The 25,282-nt window shown below is 42.8% G+C and overlaps 1 protein-coding gene across 1 annotated transcript in view; it reads right to left on the bottom strand.

Annotated features, from left to right (window-relative positions):
- LAMB4 (laminin subunit beta 4) overlaps nt 1-25,282 on the bottom strand; it is a 43,379-nt gene that overhangs the window by 5,711 nt on the left and 12,386 nt on the right. The window contains exons 11-30 of the mRNA XM_071803425.1: nt 24,607-24,786; nt 23,712-23,821; nt 23,155-23,234; nt 22,016-22,166; nt 20,940-21,071; nt 20,024-20,209; nt 18,766-18,887; nt 17,946-18,066; nt 16,789-16,966; nt 15,303-15,446; nt 14,846-15,077; nt 13,108-13,265; nt 11,335-11,559; nt 10,027-10,247; nt 8,714-8,810; nt 7,942-8,317; nt 7,426-7,586; nt 4,079-4,284; nt 2,980-3,183; nt 1,249-1,393 (exon numbers count right to left, since the gene is read on the bottom strand). Of these exons, the coding sequence (XP_071659526.1) occupies nt 1,249-1,393; nt 2,980-3,183; nt 4,079-4,284; nt 7,426-7,586; nt 7,942-8,317; nt 8,714-8,810; nt 10,027-10,247; nt 11,335-11,559; nt 13,108-13,265; nt 14,846-15,077; nt 15,303-15,446; nt 16,789-16,966; nt 17,946-18,066; nt 18,766-18,887; nt 20,024-20,209; nt 20,940-21,071; nt 22,016-22,166; nt 23,155-23,234; nt 23,712-23,821; nt 24,607-24,786 (3,429 nt within the window). The remainder of the gene's footprint in view (nt 1-1,248; nt 1,394-2,979; nt 3,184-4,078; nt 4,285-7,425; nt 7,587-7,941; nt 8,318-8,713; nt 8,811-10,026; nt 10,248-11,334; nt 11,560-13,107; nt 13,266-14,845; nt 15,078-15,302; nt 15,447-16,788; nt 16,967-17,945; nt 18,067-18,765; nt 18,888-20,023; nt 20,210-20,939; nt 21,072-22,015; nt 22,167-23,154; nt 23,235-23,711; nt 23,822-24,606; nt 24,787-25,282) is intronic.

Here is a 25,282-nt window from a genome sequence, read left to right as displayed (position 1 = left end):
TTACAGATGATCTCGTCATAGTTCTTTGCTAAGAGGCAGAGGCACACAGAATTAGAGTAGCCAATGCCTTGTGAAGTCTCAGCATCACCTCTATTTTCTGCTCAGTTCCCTGTATAGACAAGACCTCGAGTGTTAAAACAGTTAAAACATATTATATATTTGTGCTAGTGCCCCAAAGTAACTCACCAAGAATTAAATAGAAGACAGTTACTGTGCGAACAGTTGTGTATTCCTGAAAGCTATTTTCTATAGAAATATATTCATCTAAAACTACCATTCACATCATTATAGAGTACAGCAGATTTAATGTAACTGTACACATCTCAGATGTTACAGTTCTTAAACTTCAATTAACAGAATAAAAATTCACAAAAAAAAGCTTTTGTAATTGTTAGTAAATGCCAAAGGCGGAATTTGTAATTGCTATCAAATAAAAATCTGAAAACCTTAAGGACTTAAATAGACTTTTTCTTCCAATTCAATCAAATAACTTCAATATTCACCAACAAAGAAGGTCCTCTGGCCTTACTGCCGTTTGGATGTAGAGGTACGAGTGCCGAAGGACTGCCAACATGCAGTCCTGAGAAACTACGAGATCAGCTGCATTCAAGAGATTAAAAGAATCCTACCACATTTGAACTCCTTTGATGTGCATCTGGTAAAAAAACTTAGAGTCTGTTTCTTACAGCATTTTTCTGCAATTGCGAGGGTGGAAAAAGTTTTAGGGTATGTATGGTTGTTTTGTTACTTTTTTATGAGAGCTGTGAAGTTCTACCAGAATCCTTTGATTCCTCGAGTTACAGCTTTATGGAGATGACAGAGCAATATGTGTCCTAATTCCCACGCTCCCTGCAGAGAGCCTCTATTTAGGGGCCTGGAAGAAGGGGGTGGAATAACAATTTGAGGATGTTTTGGACAGGCCCGAACATTATATATGATATGAAATTGTGGTAGTAGTTCTTTACTCAGATACACTAGGAACTGATGGAATTATTTGCATTCTTCAAATAAAGCAAATTAATAAAAGCTGAAAATCGGAACATAATGGATATATTGAAAATTAATACCAGGTACTGTCACCTGGGAGAAAGAAGCACTAAAATAAGAGATTGAAAAAGATTGCACAGATCAGGAGGTAGACAAGAAATCTGATGCGTATACAGATAGATAATTTTTTGGCCATCTATTATGGTATATTTTATTGGAATGTATATTAAAAAGGAGTCAGAAAGAACTTTGCGCATTTACCTAACAAGAAGTCTTTCACTTTTCGGACAAACTCCTTAGTGATCTCTTGGTCAACTTCAATTTGATTCTTAGCCCTCTCCAGTTGCCCTTTAAATTGTGAGCCTTTCAACTTGCTCTCTTCTGCCATTTTCCTGATGCTTTTGACCTGGAAGTATTATTAGAAATAGTACCATTTTCTGGAAGTTATCTATCATTGCTTGGCAAGTTGAGCTCTGACAAAAAAATGAGTTTGATCCAAGCCTCAGCTGGAATCACTTGATATGGCTTTGAAAAACAGTAGGGGACCCCTTTGGGGAACTCCAGAAGTTGTTCCATCATGCCCTTCATCTGGCCTCAGAAAAGGCCTAAATCAAGCTTTTTTTTTTTTCTCTTCACAACCACTGCTAAACCACAAGCCCTTCTGTTTCTGAAAGAAGGTGCTGACTGTTACTTTCTGTTGCAGTATTGCAGCACATCAGTGATCAGGTTCAGTACAGAAAAATGCATGTAATTTCATTTTCCTTTTCATATTGGAATTGCTGTTAAAAATAGACTTAAGAGGACACAAATAACACAGGTAGAGTTTAAGGCTTGTCTTTAGAAGTTACATTTTGCCATTACATTAGTATTCTTGATCATTTAAATGAGAGTTTTAGATTAATCATCATATTCCAATAGTATTTTACTTTCTTTGGGCTATGCTTTGCCTTAAGGAAATGCACAGGTACAGCTGCTTTGTGGTTTGTGGAGGGAAGAGATTTGCTGTTTCCTCATGAAACCAGGAAAACTGTGATTTTTTTTACTGCTGGAGCATCTCAAAATACTTGGCACATATTACCACAGAGCTGCCTGAAGCTGGGGAGTGCTAAAGACAGGGTCTCAGCAGCACCAAAGGCAATGTCCCTGCAGCCTGGAGCTCCTCACCTCGGTGTGGGATGTCTTTTGCTGCAGCCCCTCTGTGTCCTGGGGCCCAGGCATGTGCCCAATGGCTCATTTCTAAACCCATTTGCTGGGATGCAGAGTGTATTTTAAAAGGAGGAAATGGATGCCCAGGCACCCGCCAGGGACAGGACAAGGCCAGAGCAGAATGACATTTCTATTGGAAAATGTGTTTTGCCTGTAACTGTAACAGGCATCATCTTTGATTGTTAATGAGAACAAACTGTCTTAAGTGGTGTTTTGGTATTTATCATGTTGCATTTGCCACACTTTGCTTGTGATATCTTCACTGCTGCTGTGCAGTACAGCCAACTACTTGATGCCCTTCTAAACATCACTGGGGGCAGAAAATCTTTGTCTTGAAATTACTTGCAAAAACTATTTAATGGCAAATGTAGGAGTAGTAAGATGTGTAATTTGACCTTAATGCCATGCACAACAGCAATCCCATTGCAATAAGCATGGGCCATACTCTGGCTGCTGACTAATGGCACCATTTGAATCTTTCCCAATAAAAATATAGACAATATTAGCCTGATGCCACCAATTTTCATAGGCACAGGGCATCATGACCCAATGAGACATTGACAGTTGTGAGGGAGAGGAAAGCACAGCTAGAGCCACAGTCGCTCAGTGGGACTGGCACCTAATACTCCCAGTACTGAGCGATGGTAGGTCTGTGGTGTTGGGACAGAGTCCATCACTAGGTCACTGCTTTGACCAAGGAGCAGGTGATTTTTTTTAGATTCGAGACCTCCCAAATGTCATCCTCCATCCATTTCACTGAACAAACGTAGGTTTGATATACAGTACCTGATTCTCTGGTTCCCGTAGCTGAGTAGTCAAGTTATTTAGCAACAGAGCAGTCTCCTCAGCTTTCCTGAAGGCATCAGTGGACAGTGGAAGAGCTCCACTGCAGTTTGGGCCACCGCACTGCCTAAGTCCGTGCCTGTCCCGGCACAATGCTCCCCCACAGGCTGCTGTGACACAGGGCTGGTCTCCTGGCACACCACAGATCTGCAATAAGGAAGATGCTTATGTCAGAACTCCTCTGGGCACCTGAGACACTCCTGAGGGAAGGAAGATGTTTGACATCATATGAACAGTGAACACAGGATAGCATTTTCCCAAAGAGAGAGTGGTCTGGTCTCTCCAACGATGGGTATCGCTGCCAGTTACGGGTCCCCCTTCCCCAACTTGAAGGATTCAGTGGCAGCCCATGGCTCCAAGCCTGTCCTTGCAGGAGCTGTTTGTTTGGCTCCATGTGTTGCACTAAGACCCTTGCTTCACTTCTTTATGGCAAAAGGGCTGAAACTGTCCCCTGGCCACATCCAGCCCATGGGTCAGTGACCTGTTCTAAAAGATCCAGATCACCTCTCACAAAACATGGTACCATGTCTAGCCCTCTGTATATTTTGACACAGATGTTGAGACTAAAGGCCAAGATGGATGATCTCTTGCAGATCTGGCAGTGTTGGCTGAAGGTGCTTACAGGCACTAATTGCTGCCATGCAGAAGGACAGAAATTCCTTCCCCTCCCATGGGTGATGCAAAGGTTGTTTGAGCATTCCCCATCCACTCCAGGGCAAAGATGCTCTGCTTAGTTTAAGTCACTGATGGAGGAGGTTTGGGTTAATCTTTCTGAATATACACTGAAGTCCTCTTGAGACTAGAGACTGCTGAAACAGTTCCTTGCACTGGGCCTGCCCTGGGAGTAATGGCTTCCAGAAGGTTGGTAGGAACCACAGCTGAGAAGTGCAGCTGTTTCTGACATGACTGCAAGTCTGTGCCAGGGATGCGTTGTTTTCCAGATTTAAAAATGCATGTAAGCACCCTTTTAAAACAAAAACTACTAACAGCACCAAAAAAGAGACTTTTGTTTAGCTCCCATTCAAAATTCACAGTGCCTTACCTTTTCGTTCAAGTTTTGGATGTTGGGAATCTCGATGCTCCTGAGCTGCTCCAGCACATGGCTTGCTTTCAGAGCCTGACGTCCCAACATAGCGAGCGCATGGTCCCTGGTGTACTCTGAGTATCTTACAACAGGAGTTGTCCCACTGGTCTTCTGCTCTGCCAGCAATGATACTTCAAAGTGTTTCCTGATGTTGCTGATGGCCTCTATAGCAACAGAAATAGGGTTTACTACTGACTGCATTTTGATTGCATTTAATTCATGTATTTACTTCAATTCTGGACAAATGGTGAGTGACAGGTGGTTCAGTTTGGTGTCACTGGTGTTTGATTTGGGACACCAGGAAGGGACAGGAGCTGCCATTTCCCCAGTCAAGCTTTTTAGTCCTTTACTCAGCCAGTTGCCAAACAGCAATAGTTACTGATCCCCATAAAACCTGCTAAAGTAGATGCACGTTCAGTGATCCCATGTCATTCTTCAGAGACCAAGGTGTATGAGAAGCCAATGGAAGGTAAAAAAGTAGGAAAAGGATCCCATTAATGACACAAACAGCTACTGATCTGCATTAATCAGTAGCACATCCATTGCTGCGTTGATTTGATAAAGCTCCTGTAATTTATGCCGTTTTGAAGTTTACGCAGGAGAATTGTTTCTGCCAGTTTTAAGACCTATGAAATGATCAGCTCTCTGAGCGCAAGTCAGGAAAGCATTTGTCCTGTCTCTGTTCAGCATAGCACCCAAAAGTTAAACAGTCTGTTGAACTGAGGCCAAAATTTAGATTACAAACGGGAATTTATGAGTTTTCTTTGGCTCTGGAAAATTCAGTTTCAGAGTTGATGTATTTAAAAAAAAAGCATTTCCATGATAAGCTTATAGGCCAGGCAAAAATTACTTTACGGCAAGTCTTTCTTGTTTGCTTAGTGTAAGCTTTCCCTTAAGCAGATTCAAAAGGGTTGGAGAATATTACATTTTTTGCAGATTCATAGCCTAAGGAAAGGACTCTGGCCTTTTGCAAAACACATAATTTAAAGCTGCTCCTGTCGAGGCTTCCCAGATCTCCAGAGAACCCAAAGTTTTCCTCAAATCTCCAGACAGAAGTATGTGCAATGAGCCAGAACTGACGCGTCTGCAGTGAAAAAGCATTAGAGATCACTGATTAACATCCCTCTTTGTACTGGTAACCGACTCACTGGCTGAAGTCAATGACAAGGCACTCGTCAAGTCCTGCCTACTTTGAATCAAGCACTAAAGCCCTTGACCTTCGTTTGATTAAAGCTGAACAGTGTTTAGTTATCGTGTGGAAGCAGGGCTATTTATTTTATCTTGTAACTCTGGGAAACAACATACAGTTTAAAGTTAGCTCCCTATACAAAATACCTGGCAAGAGGCTGCTGTAACTCCATATATAAGCCAGAGACTGTTTTCTGTGCAACAATTCTATCACAGCAATATTTTACTGTGGTTCAGCTCTCCATTAAGTGGCCCAAATGCATTTTCTGATAGAGCCATAAAGCTTCCAAGTTCCTTTATGTTAAACACAGCGTCTTTGCACAGGCTTGATATACAGCCTAGGAAGACGTACTCACTGCATTACCATACCACGGTGGCTGCAAAGCTAGGGGCCAAGGCTGGAAAGCCGTAATTTAATGAGATCTCATAAACTGCAAACATTCTTTTAAGGACACTTGTATCTTGTTTTTTTACAGCGATTGAAATTCATCATTAGATATTGACATTTCCAGGTCAGCCAGCTGAGTTTATGCCTTTGAGGAAGTCTCTGAGTCCTGAATTCTTGTTCACTTGATCTTCTGCAAAGAGAGGTAGGTAGGATCCTATTCCAAACATGTCTCTAGAGCACAAGTGCCAAATGTGCTCCAGATGGGGTACATGGCACATCCTGCTCTACCCCATCTGCTTGGGCCAGCAAAAAAGAGAGGAAGAAGCAGACAGAGCCATACCAAGGATGTGCTGCTGGTCCTGAAATGCAGATGCGGTGAGGGAGCCAGGCTTTCTTCTGGATACCAGAGAAGCTGGTTTTCTTGAGGGAAATGTTATTTCTGTGCTGTTAGATGCCTGGTAGCAAGACCAATGAATGGCCCTGACCAGAATTTCAGCTTAAATTCAAGGTCTTCTCCTCCCCACACCCCCATGTGCTTTTTATAGGGCTGTTTATCTGTCTCCTGAGGCTGAAAGATGAAGCGAGTTTGGAACATGACCAGACAGCACCACGGATGCTTCAGCTGTACGTCCAGTGACCTCTCTGGGATTTATTGGGTTTTTTGCCTTCCTGCCTTTCTCAGAGTCTGTACAAGACTCAGTAGAATCAGGAAGCGGAGCCTGGGAGTGCTGTGATGGCTGCTCACATGGGGACCTGCGTGAAAGAGCTGGCCCCAGGGAATTGCCAAGTACAACAGGGCAGGGGAACCCTAAATCTTAATTAATCCCTCTTTCCCTCTCTTCCTGTCCCTCAGCTTTGTATTCTGTTGACTTTTCCTTTTTTTTTTCGTTCTTGTCTAGGCCAATCTTTTTCTCACTCAAATGAAACACAGAGGAACTGTAAATGGGCACACATTGCATGTATCTTGTGTCTTCTGTGGTGCGCACATTATCTTCTGGGTGTTCGTATGTTGGCAGCAGTCTCTTTGGAGAGTATACTGCTGACAATCTCCTGCTGCTGTGGGTGATCTAGCATCTGTTTGAGATTCCTGACTGATATGTCCCTTTCTTTCTCCAGAAACCAGTCTGTGACACTGTCATTACTGCTATTAGCAGTTGATGGAGACTATACTTAGCTCAAGCACAGATGGTGTAATTCTTTCAAAAATTCCAAGGAACTCATTCTGACTTCACATTTTTTGGTGATGGAGAGCTAGTTCCTTACCACATAAAGTCATGTATTTTCCCCTGGGAACACTACAAAGTTGCACTATGACTCTCTGCTTTAATTAAACAAACCATTGCTGTCCAACATTCTTTAAGTATATTGCTAAGAGCAAGAGGAGCCAGAAGTGGGGAAAATAATCCTTTGCTGTTCTACTGTATGATCTGCGAGTCTATACTGTGAAACGAGGGGTCTTTTAAATCCTGATTCGTCAGGATTCATGAGACTTCTGACTGACATGACCCTGGCACATGCATCTGAAATTTAAGATGCTAGAAATCATGGCATTTTAAGATAAAAAGGGGCTTGGAAAGTCAGTATAAAGTGTTGTTAGTATTTACATGTTTGCACTACTCTAGGGAGCTAAAATCTAGGGATCTTTGAAATGTTGTACGGTTCAATGGTGAGAAAAGCATTCTGAAATTTCATGGAAAACTTCACCCATTTCAGTTAATAGCTGCCTTACCTTGGAGGTTCAAGTAGTGAAAACTTTGGTGCAGATGTATTTTCTGCTGTAGAAGTTCATACACTAGGTCAGCTTCTTCCCCAATGTCTTCTATATTCTTGTCAAGGTCAGGAAACTCATACAGCGGACTGTGAAGGGGACCCATTTGTGCAACCTTTTGTCTGAAAGGGAAATGGCAGTTATGCAGAAGTCAGACTGGGTTGTTCCTAAACTAGAATTGAGATACACAATATTTTAGAGGACAAGAGAAATTTCTAAATTATCAGAAACATTTACTTGTAATGGCTTGTTTAGAAAAACTTTAGAATGAACTGGAAAATTCCAGCATTTAAGTATATGCCTGTGAGGGACAGATAACATATATAAGGATTATTTTTTTCACAAATCTATTGAAAACAGTGGTTTAGTAGGGTGCTGATCAGAAGCGGGACTTCGTGTGCAGGGGTGGCTGGTGCAGCCCATGGGAAGACTGCTTTGTCAGACAAGGGATTTTTTCAGGAGCAGCCGAGCCCTTACTGAATGTAGCCCTGAAAATCCCTGATGTCTGAGAGGGTCTCCAGTGAAAGAACAGGATGTCTCAAAATTCTTTCAATTTCAGAAATGGCATCTTCAAAGGCTTTGAAGCGCATGTCACAGCTGGGCCTTCGTCCTCCTTTAACTTCGAGATTTGCAGCAAACCTCATTAACACCTGAACAGTCTGAGCAAGGGCAGTAATTTCAGTGTCCCACTGATCAAAACAAAGATGACATCGATGGCAAGAGGGAAAGTCTTTCTCAAAGCCACGGCCACACTTGTCACAGAACCGTCCGGTGACGCCAGCACGGCAGTTACAGGCGCCGGTGGCTCTGTCACACGTGGGCTGGCTGGTTCCCTCTGGGTTACACTCGCATGCTGCAAGAAAGGGACAGCGAGTTACATCCAGTTGTTCTTTTTTTTATGGCATTAACAAAGGGAAGAGGTAAAATCGTGCATTTCAATACAATACAAGCAAATGCAAAAGGAAATATCATGCATTTCAAGACAATAAAACAAACCGGTGCTTGAGTTAGAGACACATGGACTGCCTGGCTAATGGCTCTTCTTCATCTCTAACTTCCATAGCCCCATCATAATCATAGAAGGAACAATACAGATAAACAATATAAACACTTTTATGTATCTCATAGACACCAATGTATGAAAGCCTTCTTCTCTAGATATACGTCCTATCTCCCCTATGAATATAAAAGGTAAATGCTTCTTTCGAGGCAGTTTCTAATCCAGTTGTCCCCACTTAGTAATACTTACAAATGCAATGTGTCTGTGAATTGCCAAAATAATTTTCCTCACATTCATCACAACATCTTCCACTGTAACCTGGCTTACATGGACACTGGCCTGTAAGCTGTAAAGACAATTAAGGATTAAATAACTTCCTGCAGAGTCATATGGCTGGATATACATTATTTACTGAGTTTCTTTTTCTCCCTGTGACTTATGTTATATAGTATATGGGCACTGCAGTGACACTGCTTGCATATGATCTTTGAACACCACGGTTTATGGAGTATTGGCCCACACTTGCCATCTTCCTCCTGAAGGCTGTGAAAATAAAATGGGCTTTGAGAGGCAGCTTTACTTTACTAATACAAAAGATTTTGTATGTTCCAGTCTACAGATGCTCTTTGACAACCCACCCTCTGACTATGATCTGAGAGAAGATTCTTTTCCTTTACAAAACAGATTAATTTTTTTTTTTGCTTGAGCAAAGTACTGATCTTAACATTTCAACTTTTAACTATATATTAACTGTAACTGAAAACCTCAAGGGTACATTATGGACACTGCCCTAGAAAATTTATTTTGGAATTCAGCTCTTAAATTAAACCACAGGGAATTACAGATCTGATAACTGGTACAGCTCAGAAAAGCAGTAGTAGTTCTTTAAGAGCTACATTTGCTAGGAAAAATAATAAATCCACTATATAGTCTGCAACAAACAGAAATCATATTGAAAGGAAAATGTGAAAACACATCAGCAAGAGCTTGGGACAAGCTCCTGGTCCTCTGAAGTCAGCAGCAAAATTGCTGTTGACTCCATGGGACCACAATTTCAGCTCTCTATTCTGAAATGTTGGGGTTTTTTCCTACATTCTAGCCCTAAAAAGTGCACAGGAATTAAAGATGAGAAAAGGTATTCTAGTGGTCTGATAGATGAGGCATGATTAATGTAATGGCCACAGCTGCTACTTTATGAAAATATACACTTAAAAAGTACTCATTAGGCTCTTGGGTCCAAGCCTGAACTTCCTTCTTCCCTATACATATACTTGTGAGGCAGTTTTTTTCCTATGTGACATTTTCTTAAAAAGTATTTCTAAGGCCCATTTGACAAAGAAATACACAGGCAAAGAGAAATCGCTTATAAGCAGAGCCACATCATCAGAACATCACATTTGACATAATGATTCAAAGTGTGATTGCATCAACTGCAGACTTCTGAAGACTTCTTGCTTTCAGGGAGCACAACAGAAAACTCTCCTCATTTATAGGAGGGTCCCCATTGTGCCACGCCAAAACACTGCCACCCCAGTTCCCAGAAAGCAGAGTGATTTTCTTGCCTGGTTGCACTGGTTGCTTTGGGAGTTTTTTGGATCACAATCACAGATCTGACATCCTTTTCCACTAGCCAGGTCCCAGTAGCCAGGGGCACACTGGTCACACGTTGTGCCCACCACGTTGGGCAGGCACGGGCAAGCCCCGCTGGCTGGGTCACACAGACAGACTGCGTCCCCCCCTGGGCACATCGCAGGGTGAACACCCGCCGGATTGCATGTGCATCCTGGAAAAAGAAGGGCAGTTACTGCAGCAGATGATAATATGGACAGCGGATGGACAATCAGAGCTGTATATAAAGCCCATGCTGTATGTTTACTTCTCGCACGCTTGAATACATTTTTAATCATCTCATACAATTTACTTATATTTCTGTTGTAGCTTATATATCGCTTTGAGCAAACTTACCAGGAACTTTCAGTACTTTTAATACAGGCACAAAAATGAAACATAGATAATTCTGAATCTTATTAGAATGAAATGTTAAATATTTTGGACAAGGAGAAGCTGGTTTACAGTAGGAAATATCCAGCGTGAGAAACTGCAGTAACCCAAGTATGATAAGGAGCCTTCCTTGTGAGGAGCCAAAAGTTAGTGCTCAACCATTTCTAATGGACATCATCTAAAAATGAATGAAGAATAGGCTTGAACTGTATTTTAGAGATTCCCAGAAAGAAAGTTTATTGAAAATACCTATATTTGTCCAGCCTGCAGGAATTAGACTCTCAATCAGGCATATTTGTGAAAACAAATTTGAGAAACATTGGGAAGAAATTTACGCCCTGCATCTTCTTACACTCCTGCTTTTCTGTTAAAAGTGAGGAGTTATTGACTGTGTCCTCATGAAATCTGTTAAATTGCCTGAACAGTCTCATTCTAGCTGCTTAATGAGCACAACTGGTAAGGCAGGGAGCTCAGCAAGGGATCATCCGGTTAACTAACTATTGCCAGGTTGGCATCAGCCAGCAACATGGATAAACAATTACCTTTGATTCCTTTACTTTTGATTCCTTCCTGAATGGGCTGAGTGCATATTTATTTTCCTAACATTTTCATTTCACAAATGAGTATTTTCCTAGGACTGATATTCAGTATGACATTTAGTGAGACTTGAATTACAAAGAATTTAATAGATGTCATATTAACAGTTATTTGTATCACTGAATAGAAATGTATTTGGTATTCTCATATTTTGCTCCATTCGTCTGCTTTAATTTTACTGTCCATCCAACATCTAAGCTCTCTCTATATCCTAACCTCTTTAAAGCTTTTCTTGGTGGAAATACACAATTGCAGTGCTGTTGCTTACTTACTTTGACAGTCTTGATTGAGGGCTGAGCCAAAATACCCTGGTTTGCAGAACTGGCAGTTTGCTCCATGGGTGTTGTGTAAACACTTGGTGCATTCCCCGGTGACCCTGTTACAGGACTCTGGGTCTGTCACATCAATGTTGTTATTGCAGGGACACAGCGCACAGCCGTGCCCACGGCTGCCTGGGTTTTTGTAGAACCCACTAGGACAATCGTCACACCGATCGCCTGTGAGAGAGGAAGGTAAAAACATCTGCTGGCTGATGGGAATACAAGTGAAACATGTAATTCTCAGTAATAGTGTTAAAAGACTCAGACTGTCTGTTCAAATGCACACTTCCAATGGGAAATATCCAACAGTATGAGACTGTTGCCCTTTAATCCTATAATCAGATAAATTACATCTCCTACACTGAAATCTGATTGAAATGCACTCTCCTTATCGCAAGTCATTTTTACCAAGGAAGTCCTTTCAGTAGGAATAAATAGGTACAACATCTCAGACAACACCTCCAAGTATCTTTTTTCCAGCAAAATCCTTTCAATGGCAGGGTAGTCAGGGTTGCCCATATTTGCAGGACATTCCCCGTGGAGCTTCACCCCAACAGTGTCATGGGAAGATGTGAGGTGCCCTTTCCCACAGCAACCCGGAGCCCATCAGAAATGTCCTCCATTCCATAACCCAGAGGAGGATCCTCAGGAGGCCAGACAAGCTCTGGGACGCTCTGTCCTTGCTTGCTGGCATAGCAATTACTTCTGCACACTATCCAAACGCCCAACCTGACCGGGGTGCTACTTCTCTGCACCTCAGAAACCTTTCTGGACAGGCTGGTGTTGCTGGCACCTCATCCACTGGTTCCTCAACCAAGGACTCTGCTCCTTCGCCGTGGTCCCCAGGACCAGAGCCTTTTACAGTTTCTGAGGAAGTGAGCCTGGTGCCATAGAGGTGACAAAGAGCCCTTCCAGGAAGGAATAGGAGGAAGGAAGTCCAGAACTGAGGATTATGGTGGTTTGTGAGGACAAAAGGCCCCTGAATAAGTACCAACAAGGATCAGTTGGCCCTCAAGCAAAACTGTTCTTGACTTATAAAGGAACCTGGCCTAAGTAATTAGTTATTGGCAGTGTTTCCCATTAGGGTTTGCTTCTATCACTGGAGATCTTTCTAATGCCCAGGGAAAGGGAAATATCTCCAGTTTTGCTTGCAGAAATTCAAGCTAAGTCAATGGGATCTTAGGAAGCAAGACAAAAGTCTGCTGCAAAAATATTTGCACTTGAGACAGCTGAGAATGGAAACCTCATTTCTAAATTGACCATTTAAATGGTGAAACAGTTGCTTTTGGGCATAATGTCAAAGCAAGATTCTTCTATATGAGCTCTGATCGTGAAATCTTATCAGCTCCTGTTGGTTCCCCGTTCTTTCTGAGTTGGGCTTCCAACGCTGCTTTTTTGGAGGTAATGAGCAACTGCAGTTCTCCTCTCCCCACCAGGATAACATAGTGTCCCTGGAAAGGAAGTTTGCAGAGAGTGCCATCAGATTAATTATCTGTATCTATATAGGTGAATCCCTTTCTCAAACACTAATTGCACAATTCCCACTCTTCTCAGTCTGGACTTCCTCACCTCATTTCAGTAAATTTGGATGTTAACTTTTCTTATCTATTTTATTACAATTATCTTACTTTTCATTTCTGAACAGAGGATGTCTGGAGGATGGTCATTTTTCCCTCTTACATTCATTTTAATAGAATCAAAACCAGTCCTTATTTTGCTTTGTACCTGAATATCCCTCGAGACAATTGCAGACTAGTTGTGCAGACTGGGAGTCTTGGTAACAGGAATGTGCAAAATACCTATTGCTTGTAGGTGCCCCTGGGCACATGCATGGGCGGCAGGCTTCTCCCTTCAGAGGGTTTCCATAATAGCCGTCCACACACCTGTCAAAGCAGTCAACATAAAGCAGTAGGGCTTGTCAAGCGCTCCTTTCAGTCTCCGCAGGTGAATTAAATTATATGCATGTATAATTAATTTAACATTCCAGGTCATTGTAATGCTATCCCCATTAATTGGTACAGATATGTCCAGCTTCAAAGGCGTTCTAAAATGGAAAATCTGAGCTGCATGCCCAAAATCTGGAGCAAAAAGAAAAAAAACATGTGGTTTCTTTTCCAGGAGTATTTCTGAAGACTTTCATTTACCCTGGAACAATTTTAATCTAAATGAGAATATATACGTATGACACATCACAGATGCTCTGCATAGACAGTTAAAAGATACCAGGTAAAAACTGTGTATGTTCACCTATCACCACAGTTCCACAAAGAGTGGCTGGTGTGACATCAGAAAGTCCTAGCATGGGCAAAAAAGCAACGATTCATTCAGAGCACCCAGAGAATATTGCATATTTTAGATGCAGCATATGTATTGAAATCAGTGCCCTGACTTGTTCTGCAAACCTGGGGTGCTGACTGTGTCGAGGTGGTGGTGTCTGTGCTGTTACCCACACAGACAGGGGGCTCTGGAGGTTCCCTGGAGGCTCAGCCACCTCTACCACCCTGCCGGCCATCGCCACCTCCATGTCCCGGCCCCCCACAGCCTCGCAGCTGCGGCAACACAGCGGCTTCTGAAACATCCTCAGCCTTTGATCTGCTTCACTATGGCAAATGGGAACTCAATTCTCTGTGTGTATACAAGCCTGGCTAAAAGCCTTGGATCTTCGATTATCCTCGCCTTGGGGTCTGGAGCTCCTGCAGAGGTGCAGGGCAACAATTAGTTCAGTCTCTCATTTTTAATCTATTTGCCAAATACAAGCACAATAGGCAAAGGCTGTATTGTCCAAAAGCACTGCAAGAGAAGCTAGCTCAATAGGTGTCATGAGGAAATCCTCTTAAAAGGGAATGACAAGGTACAATCCAGACAAACTAAACTAAACAGCTAACGAGTTTAATTCTGATGTCTGTGTTGAACTCTGATACTGATGCCAGTGTATGGAATAAAAAAGATGAGCATTTTGAAAGGAGCTGCAACACGTGGGAGAAATAATTTTCTGGTCATATGGAAATAATATGAACCAGCAAACAGGGCATGTTTATTTAAGCTCCTCAGAGATAATTGCAAGTACTAAAATGAGTTTTCTGCATGAGATTAGCCTCTTGGCAATTGAAAAGCTGGCAGGAGTCAGCATGTCTCACATGCAGCGCTTTGCACATGTCTCCAAGCACATGGGGCCCTGGTACCCATCTCTCAAATGCCTTCTTGCAGGGAGTCCACTACGATGCCGTGTGTGTGCCAGGCCCGCAGTTCTCCCACAGGCATTACACACACTTTTCCACTCACATTTGCTGAAAAAATAGTTACCTGCCAGTAGGCAGTGAGGCCTACTTTAATGCTGGGTTTGGGTATGTGTTTCCAGTTAAGGTCATTGATGCATTCACGGAGATGCAGGTGGGTCTTCAGCTACACATTTCAGAGCGTACTGGTATTAGGGTGTGCTTTTCAGTGCTGCCCATTGCCCTACCTTTCACAGCGGCTTCCAGCTGTAAACCCTCGGCAGTTCAGGCATGCTCCAGTCACTGGGTCACAAAGCTCCGTGTAGCCGTTACATGGGCAAGGGCGGCAATGGGGAAATCCAAAATAGCCAGCCAGACATCGGCTGCAGCGCTGGCCATCCACCTCCCGCCGGCAGGAGCACTGCCCCGTCACCTGGTCGCACAGTGTGCTCAGTGAGCCTTGAGGGTGGCACTCGCATGCTGGAAAACACCATAAGCAAAGCTGCATTCTGAATGTGTTGTCACCAACCCTGCTCATTGCTGATGCTGCTCAAAAGCAGTGTGAGCAGCGGGGATGGAAAATTCATTATTTGTGGAAAAATTTTTATATTGCATCACGCATAATAATGGATTCAAAGCCCTAAAAAGTTGAGGTATGCATGAAAAGCCAGATATTGGTACTGGTGCTGGCTGCCAAATACTCACCATAGCAGCCGTGGAAGCCAAAGCCGTAGCTGCCCGCAGAGCAAGTGTCACAGCAGCGTCCCACGACGTTGGCTTTGCACTGACACTGGCCACCCAGTTTATTGCAGCTGGTGCTCAGTGACCCTTGGGGATTGCACTTACATGCTGCCAAGGGGAAAGAAAATCAAAATGGGTTTGGTTGTAAACGACTGTGACTGCTCTTGTAAACTTGCAGGTTTTACACCTAAAAATAGGAAGGAAAGAGTTTGATTATTCTCATCAGGGGTTCACTAACCATGGCTTAGATTATTTGATGCTGTAGCATTGATCATGATGGTGTACCAGGCACCAGCACAAGTCCTGGTGTTGGAGCTACCACATTCAGGACACTGCCTTCAGCACATATTTGGGATAGGAGAGAAGAAAGGGTAGCAAAATGTAGATCCAAATTGAGATATCCTGTAGTCTAGAAGGGTTTGATCTATGTCTAACTGCATCACTGGGCATAACCTGCAAGCAGTCCTTAGACAGCCGGCACCTGTGGATTGTTTGCTGCTTTCTGGACACCTTGGACTAACTTGTTGAGTGCAGCTGGTCTGCTAACTCACAGAGGATGTTTGTATGGGATGCTCAGATGTCAGCACTAGAAAACCAGAGTGCCACATTTCATTGGGAGAATCCCATCACTATGGGAATCGGGCTAATGGGGAGTCAGCATGGCCCAAAGTTAAATGAAGGGTGTCTGTGGTTGCATAGCCATGACCACATCACGTGATGTGTGGAGTGATGCATCAGTCGTTCTAATGATAGCTCAAACCCAGCAGATGCTGCCAGGTCCATTGGACGCAAAGCTCCCTGAAAGGAGCTGGCCACCAAAGTTTTCCAGAAAGTCCCTTCCTGTTATTTGAGTTGCAGAGAATCTGAATTTCTCTGGGCCCAACACAAGGGAAGTCTCTTGAGCCATCAAGTCCATCTACCTTTTCTGCGGTGGGTCCAGGAGAATACCTGGGGCTTCAAACTTCAGCCACCACTGTCCCTTCCTGGGACACCACCAAAGTTTTCTTGGTGAATCTTTTCCAGAACATCAGCTTCAATGCCACCATGGACTACCAGGGCATCCAGCTGGCTTGCGGCATCCAGGGAGAGGGCTTAAAAACACCTCTGTCATTTTACAGCAACCGGAAAAGTACAAAAGTTACTGCTTGGGCCATCTGGTAAAGCTGTGTCTGATTGAAATGCTCCTCAGAAACCACACAAACACTACCATAGTTCCTGTCATGATGCTCCATGAAGCTCATCCGGTGTGATGGTCTCCAAGAGCCATGCCACCAAAGTTGTTTGCAGTGCACTCAGGGTTCAGCAGGATGTATCCTGCACGTCCATACATACCACATGCTGATCAACCTCACTTACCTACACCACCATGGGCTGAGAGTCAACATATCTACAAACCGAAGGGAAAACCAGTAACTGTCCAAAAGAGCTGCCTGTGCAGCTTGCTCCTTACCGACAGCACCGTTATGAATACGGGCTGACATGCTCCCTATGAGCCGTGCGCACGCTTCGGGCAGGACGTGAGGTCCAACTTCTGATGCAATTTCAATACAGTGATACTTCTGGTACTCATCTAAATCCTTTTCAGTGCATAAGTTCTCCACGGAGCTGATTCTGGGAATAAGTCCAAGCTTTGGCGTTAAGAGGGAAAAGAAAATATTTTTGCTTAGATACACTGAAAACCAGAATTTCCCACATTCTCTAACTGTGCTCTACAGTGCAGGGACAGAGGCCTGGAGTATTGCATTTCCAAATCTGCCATTATGCTGCTCAGTCATCTGAGTTCACATTTATTCTGAAGGTCCAGACATTCCTCGAGTTATTAAAATAAAAGAGACTGTGTATAGAAAAAGTCAGATTATAATAAGACCTCAGATACATGCTCAGAGCTGGTTTTGCTTCTAGGAGGTGCTGCGCTGATGACTCCATAAGCAGTATTTGGCCAAAATCTTTACTTGTATTACGAAGACAGAAAAAAATCTGCCGAAGGTTCTATATCCAAGTATGGACAGCCCTTGTCAGGTCCAGTTCTACAGAAGCAATTAGAGGAATGGGCTTAAAAATATTTTTCTCAAGAGAAGGACCCAAAACTAACACCCAGTTCCTGACTTGGTGGAAACTTGGGCAATGTCTGGACCTGATTCCCAGGAAAGTACAGAACTAATTTTACTTTTCTAATGTCATCTTTAAATATATCCATGGGTTTTCAATTAGATTCGGACAAATTATAGAGATTTTTTAAAAACCTAAGAGATTAAGAACCACATGAATTTATATCCCTAACCACAGCATCTTGCCAGCATATGTGGAGTGAGCTCATAATAAATGAGCAACAGATAGAGGTACGTACTCTGACTATTAACACATGCAACAAGTATGACTTAACGAGCTTTTATGGTATTACTCCATGAAAATTAAAACAGATCCAGTTCTTTCTGTACAACAACATGCAAACACAGCATCAATGGAGGTAAGCAGGAGCATGCTTCCCTAAATTTCCATTAAAACACATTATAAATGATTTTTAAATATTTTGAGTAAGTCTGTATAGAAAAAAAAATCACACTGGTATAAATACAGTCTCGAAGGAATTGTGACAGAGCTACTCACTGAGTCAATCAAGATGAACGGTTTCACCTTTGGGTCAGAGGCAGAGGGCTGAGAAAAATACACATCCACAGAATATTCTGTTCCAGGCTCCAGGCAGACAGGAGTTTGCAGAAGTGCAATCCTGTTTAGCAGAAATAAAGCACATTTATAGCCAGGAGTGGAGACAAGGCAAGTGTACTGGATGCTGTGAGCACTCCCTCCCCACCGTGTGCCGAGCACACCCCGCTGCTGCTGTTGCTGTGGGGAGTACCCCCAGCCCTGCTGCTCCCAGGCTTTGGGAAAGCTGAATAACTTCTGCCTGGATGGCTCACCCAGTGCAATTGAAAACTGGTGAAATTAAGCTGAAAATGGCAGGTTTTCCTACTTCAAACACAGGAGTTTGCAACTCACTGTTCCTATTTGTCATTTCCTATCCCTGTTTGATCAAGACTTCGGTCACATCCTCTTTGCTCCTCTCTAGTCCTTTACATAGGTCCAAGCTGAAAAGCTGGTTTTGAAAACAGGCTAGGACAGTGACTTTAAGTCAGTATTTCCTTTCTATACTGAAAGAGTTGCATCTGGAACTTTGCCAACACAATGACTAGACCCAGCAGGATCTTGGGCTGCTCTCCTGGCTTGGGCAAACCTTTGCCAGGCTGACAACTGAAGCACCAGGCTCTTCCTTAAGAGCCTATGTGGTATTGCAGCGCAACAGCAACAGGAAAGGCCACACATGTGTTTCTAATATTCCCACTTTCCCACACATTTATTGCTCTGCAGCACTTCAGTAAAAGATCTGTACACAGAAAATCTACAGGCCAAAGGACAGGAATAGTCAGACCTCTTTGCAGCTGAGAGAGGCAACAAACGTGGTTCCTGTGAAAGGCTCTTGTTTTCGCAGCGTTGACTTGACAAAATACCAGTGGGCTGGATGGCAACACTTGCTATCCAGTCTTCCAAGGACTATAAACAAAGGACAAAAATTATGGTCATTTTTCACATCTGAAAAAAACTTTGCCAGCATTAACAAAAGCCATCTGAATGATTGCACACTGCAGCAACAGAACAGATTTTCTCTTTGTTCTTCACTGAACTTAAAAAAAAAAAGTTATTTGTGAAAAACGCATTGTATAATATTTGCAATGGATAATTGAAGAGCAGAGACAGAAATGGGACCTCAGCTGGTGCAAATGGAAACAGCTCTGTTAAAGTCATTGGAGTTATTTCCTTTCTTAGCACAGTGTTGTCCCAGAGATATCCTTCATTATCTGTCTCCTCTTGCATCTAATAAGGAATAGCAAACATAAAAGACTTAGTAACAAATGTTTTAAAGATTCAACTGTTTAATTCTTAGAAGGAAAAAACTACATCAAACCAGCCCACTGCAAAATTGTTCTCATGTTGTAAGACACTGAGAGTTTTGTTTGCCTCGGAATGGCAGCAAGATAACAGAACACAATAGGCAGAAGGAGGATCTCGAGTGGTGGGATTGTCCCAGGGAGGTGGAAAAGCCTTGCCTGTGTTTTTACAGACATGGGTGCGGACTTGGGTTTAATGAGATTTGGGTTAACAGATTTCCCTAGACATGTCTTAATCACTGAGAAATTTTGTCCAGGCAAAAAATAAGATTTTGAATATTTTCCTATGATTTTCACACATCTAAGAGCCCAGCTGGAGCAACTGAGAAGCTGGATGTCTGCAAAAGCCCTGGATAAATATCTACTCAGTTCACTCCTGTCCGTACACATTTTTCTGCCCAGAAAATCCCAGATATAAATACAGAACACCCATCTAAAAGGAGCTGCATTTTGCACGTCTGATTTGCGAACAGAAGTCCAGTCCAAGCAAAGGTACCCAAAGAGGAACTCCAGAAGATGAAGTCTTGGCCAATGCTTAGAAAATATATGTGATGCCGATTTTTCACATATGAGTGGAAAGAGTTAAGGGGATCAACAGAGGGCAGGTTACTGTGTTGATAAAGATTAAAAGGCAAACATTTTCAAATTTAAAGAGTGCAACAAGTTGCTGTGTTCTACTATTGACAAAATAGACCCTGCATATGTCACAAAATCACAAGACACACAAGACATCTCAAGTACCTCAGGCTCATAACGAATTGTGATATCAAAGTCCATAGCAAAGGGAATGTTGTTGATGGCAAATCTGAGCCCAGCTCCACTGGGAACGCGGGCGAAGCCAGGTCCTGTCCATGTGACGGACCGGCCGGTGCTGGGCTGCCTGAAAACCACCGACACAGCCGAGTCCTGTCCAAGCTGTGCTGCTCCCTGCAAGGGCATATTGACATTTTCAACAGCATGCAGAGTCAAGTTACAAAAAAAACACCAACCCTCAGAAAAATAAAGGAAGTATTTTTGCCATGTAATTTACTTATTTCAGTCAACTTCATTTTCTGAACAAGCATGGGATTGACACTCTAAGAACTCTCCCATGTATAGGATGTTGAGGGTCACATATAGAGAAAAGCTTCTCCCAGCTTTGCAACAACAGTAACAAGAAGGACTAGAACAATCCAGCCATCTCTGCCTCTGTGTCGTCTCACACTGCAAACCTTAAACAGCTTGATTTCATACAAGGCTGGACTTTTTACTGTAAGTTGAATAACCAAATATCAATACTTATAATAACAAAGCTGACAGCATTTAAATGGAATAGGTACCACGTTAACATCTAGGTACACTTAAATGTTGAAAATGTCTTGAAAGCAAAACAAAAAAAAAAAAAGATTTAACCTTTCATGGGGCCTCTTCCCTCCTAAACAATTCTTTGAACCCGAGCCTACAATGGCACTGGACATAGCAGAGCAAACCTTTCAATATGAATTATAAAATGTCCTGCCCAACTGCATACAAAAAATTTATTTAATTTGTGTCAGGATTGTAACATCTAGGATTGTGAATCCCAGATGCTCAGCCATTTCCTTGCCCTCCATTGCAAAACGAAATTTTAGTATTTGGTGTAATCTTAAGTAACTATTAAAGTATAATACCTATTTACCTGTTCCAGTCCAGATTTTCTTACACTTCGTTTCTTGCTCCTGTTTAACACAATCTTTCCATTTTCAATCATGAACTCATAGCCTTGCTTCTGGAAGTAGATGTCACACCTGGGAAGAGTGCTTGGTTTAACCTATGAAATAAAAGTAATGAGAGAGGGGGCAGCACCGTTTCAGCAATGTTGAAGGGTAGGTAAGCACCTAAATGAAAATCTACATTTTAAAAATAAGCTCAATTCTCTACTGAGTGAAACTGTAAACTATGGCCCAGCAGCTGCTGGAAACCCTTTTCCCTTACTCTCTTACAATTAACTTGCACTTCCTCTTAAGCTATGTCCCAGACATCTGTTTTCCATTTAATTATTGGACTGTAAGATGATTACTTGTTGTGATTATAGCTAAATATTTGAGGATGTGACCTGCAAATAAACATTTTTTTATTATTCCTTCTCTATAGCTTCTGGGCAACACATTGGAGAAGAAACATTGGTAAAAACGTAGGCAGCAGAAGGAATGCATTCCAGACTTGCACTCTGCATAGGCAACAATGACCCCCATTTTGAGAAAAAACAAAACAAAACCCAACAAACTATTTTTTTTCTAAAAACACAACAGATGGGTTCCAAATTCTTGAGGAAATGGGGCTACGATTAGTGCCATTATATAAGGCAGCAAGAATGAGTCTATCAGAGCAGAGAGGAATTTGACTCTTCCCTCATCAGAGATTCCCAGAAATATCAGTTTGTGATAGCTGTTGGCAACTCAAACACTTTCCTCTAACTTAAATAACTAAATTAATTTCTCTAATTGATACTAGACCAACCCACACTTCAGGAGCAGCAAGGACAGCTCTGCAGGTCACACCATGCTGCAGGAACTGTCCCCTACAGTTAGGGGACAGTCATGTCTGTGAAGAACAGGCTGGACTGAGGACAGGCAAGGGCCTTGCTCTGTATCTCCTGCTGAAGAGCCACTCTGGCTGCTCCCCAAGCAAGGGCTCCTCTCCTCAGCCTCAGCTCCTGGGCCAGCATTGCATGGATCCCCAACCAGCACACCACCTAAAAAGCCAACTACATACCAAGGGTGCAGAGCCAGAAAGGGGCTTTGCATGCTCAGCTTCATAAATATAATAATCCAAGGGTAAAAAGAAGTAGCCAGGGGCTGGCTCGTTACACTGGCGGCTCACGATGTTGGGAAGACAGTCGCACTGACCGTCCTTCGGTGAACACCTGGGGTAAGAGTGGGTAAAGGGAGGATGTCAGAGTGCGGCAGGGCTGGGTCCTCATGGCACGTGAGCAGCTCAGCTCCACCCTTGTTTCAGCTTCGCTTTGTTTCTTCCATTGCCGGATCGCCTCCCCTACTAAACTTCTTCCTACCACCCACCTCTTCTGTTTCCTCCTGCCGATGCTGGATTTATTCAATGCCACCTTTTCGTTGCTTAGGTGTGATATGCTTTGTCTTTCTCTGTCCATTCCATATCTGAAGCACATGTCCCTTTGTTTTCTGAGCATCCATTATTATCTATTCCTGTATCCATTACTGTATGTATCACTATTCTTAAGTTTTTATCACCTATAATTTTAGGGGCAGGACATGCGATCAGAAGGACCTTCAATTTGATGTGATATGGTAATTTTCATACACTTACACTCTTATTTAACATGTCAGATGATTACTAGCTTTGGTTTACCTGCTCACAAGGAGCTGCTCTATGGCATTAGACTATGTGATCCTACATCTGAAGTCTAACAGCAGTAGTGAAGATCCCTGCCCATCAAACTCCTGAAGGAACCCAACTGAAACCAAGCTTGTTTCTGAAATTATATATTTTGAATAGGAGTCAGTGCAACAGAAAAAACCAAATATATCTTTTAAAGTAGATGTACAATGCTAAGTTAAAAATGTAATCTCTAATTTACTTGTAATTTCTATTAATATTAGGGCCTTTGGTTCCCTCAAACCATGCAGTTTATATTTTAAACAAATCTTGACACAGGCTGATTCAAAGTTGGCTTCAAATTTAAAAAAAAAATCCACTTTAAAATCACACATAAATTTCCAAGATCCCAACATAATTTTATGCTGTTTGTATGTGGTGAAAGTACATCTACAGTCCATTTTCCCATTTGTATTGAGACTCTACTAACCTAATTAGAAAGTGTAGCCTAAGAGTTTATAAAATTAAAACCAAGAAAAACTTGAAGAACACTAACTTACAAGTTATTCTGGGATCCACCAATGTCACAGTCACATGGAGAACAGCCATGCAAGCTGTTGCCAAGACCCCAGTATCCTACCTGAGATAAAAAGAAAGCAAAAGATTTTTTATAGCAAATATTTAAGTATGTAAAGCACAACAGAACTCATTCCCGTGGATGAATGATGCTCCAGAGCACTCTTGGGCTGCCTGCCTGTACTCGGCCATGTGAGATTGCTTCTCTTACCAGATAGCATGGGTGCTCAGCCACTGCAAGAATAGCCATATATTTACCCATTTGTGCAAGCAAGTTGTTCTGGAAATAGCAAAGAAGCTCTGAGAACATGGTTTTGCATTTCCTTTGTTTCCTGCGAGCACTCCTCCTAGTGCAATTTGATTGCATAAATATTTGCAAGCAGTAAAAAAGAACCAGATGTGTCCAAATGGGAACATACAGCTGTAAAATCCTTTTGAATTTTCACTAATTGTTTACTTTTCTAGCAATGAAAAGATGGAAGATGGGAGAGGGGACTTCTAAAACCACATGCAGAAGTAATAACAAAACCTGAGTACGTACAAGGCATTTTTCACAGCGTCGCCCTGTGGCAAATCGCTGGCAGAGACACTCTCCGGTGGCTGGATCGCAGATGGAGAAAGGCAAACTGCCAGCGGGATCGCAGTTACAGGCTGCGGGGAGAGAAACGCATGGTTACCTCTGCAGCAGGACTGGCGTTGGCTTTAGATGTGGCATCAATGTGATGGGCAGTCTTTCTCCTCCGGACAGATGCCCTGCAGATGGACATGGCCTGGCATCCTGCAGCCCTCGAACTGCTCCCCCTGCAGGGACTCTCTCCAGGGGGAGCAGGGGCACTGGTGGAAGGCTGGTGTGGCGGTTTGCCATGTGCTGATCTGCACTGCGCAGTCCTTGCACGCTGCTGAGTATCATGTGGTGGGTGTAATGTGCTTACAAACCCACCATGTGCCTGGGTAGGGGCAGGATGGGTTTTCCAGTGAGCCTCACTCAGAGCAGCTGTCTGAAAGGTCTCATGGCAAATCAGCAGCTCTTGCCATCTTGGTGATGGACCATGCAGTGCAGAGTCCACATATCCCAACAATGATTCCTGGGATTCCCTCTGTGGCTTTTCATTCACTCTTGTGCAGATTTTGATTCTTAAAAATATTTTCAGGTGCTTCAATCTCCCTTTTCAATTAAATTGTATATCTAATAATGCTTCTATTAACAACAGTACAATCCATTATTATATACTAGGTATTCTGCAAGTGATTTTGCATCTTTTCCATCTCAGATGCTCCACCAGGTACATTAAATTACATTGACATTAAATTATAGTAGGCAACTGGGTATATTGTGAAGCAGGTAGTATCTGTGCATTAGTATGTGCATCTCTGCATTTGGCTGCCTCCATCTTTTAAAAGCGCTTTGGAAAGAACAAAAGAGGTGGTTTACATACGTTGGCAGCCCAGAGGGTCACTGCCACTCAGCCCGTAGTAGTTTGCCCTGCACTTGTCACAGCGCACACCCTCCACGTTCTCTTTGCAAGGGCATCGGCCCGCGACTGTTCCCAGAGCAGGATCTGTGAGGCTCTCACACATGCCGTTGTGCAATGTACCTTCTGGGTCACAGTTGCAGGCTAGAGGCATGGCCAAGGAGACATGCAAAAAAAGCATACTCAGATATAAGCATGACAACACAATTACAGAGTTGCAAGCAGGCACAAATACAAGATTCTTGTAAATATTAGAGATGTTTATCCATGCTTGCTGTGTTGGGTGCTTTACAGCAAAGAAATATTATGAGGGTGTTTCCAAGATCTACTTTTTCTCTGGAGGAGAGTTACAGCCTTCACTTTAGTAGAAATATACCCTTTGATTTGGGTAGAAATAGGCATTACTCATCCACTCCCCACCCTCTCTGAAGTACCTGGGGATGGGAGTGCACTATAACTATAAAGTATAGCTTTTGGGGATGTTCTCATGACAGCTGTAGTGTTGCAGAGGGGTACCAAGTATGAGCCACCTCCCCAGAGCTGGTCTGAATTGGCCATAGCTGAATTATTTACTGGAAGCAATGGATTCAGCAGGGGACACTGCCTTCATGACACACCCCATTTTTTCCCAAGGCACTAG

This window comes from Patagioenas fasciata, chromosome 1 (assembly GCF_037038585.1).
Source record: "Patagioenas fasciata isolate bPatFas1 chromosome 1, bPatFas1.hap1, whole genome shotgun sequence".
In the NCBI taxonomy this organism is placed as follows: domain Eukaryota; kingdom Metazoa; phylum Chordata; class Aves; order Columbiformes; family Columbidae; genus Patagioenas; species Patagioenas fasciata.
This window is presented reverse-complemented; position numbering and strand designations above follow the sequence as displayed.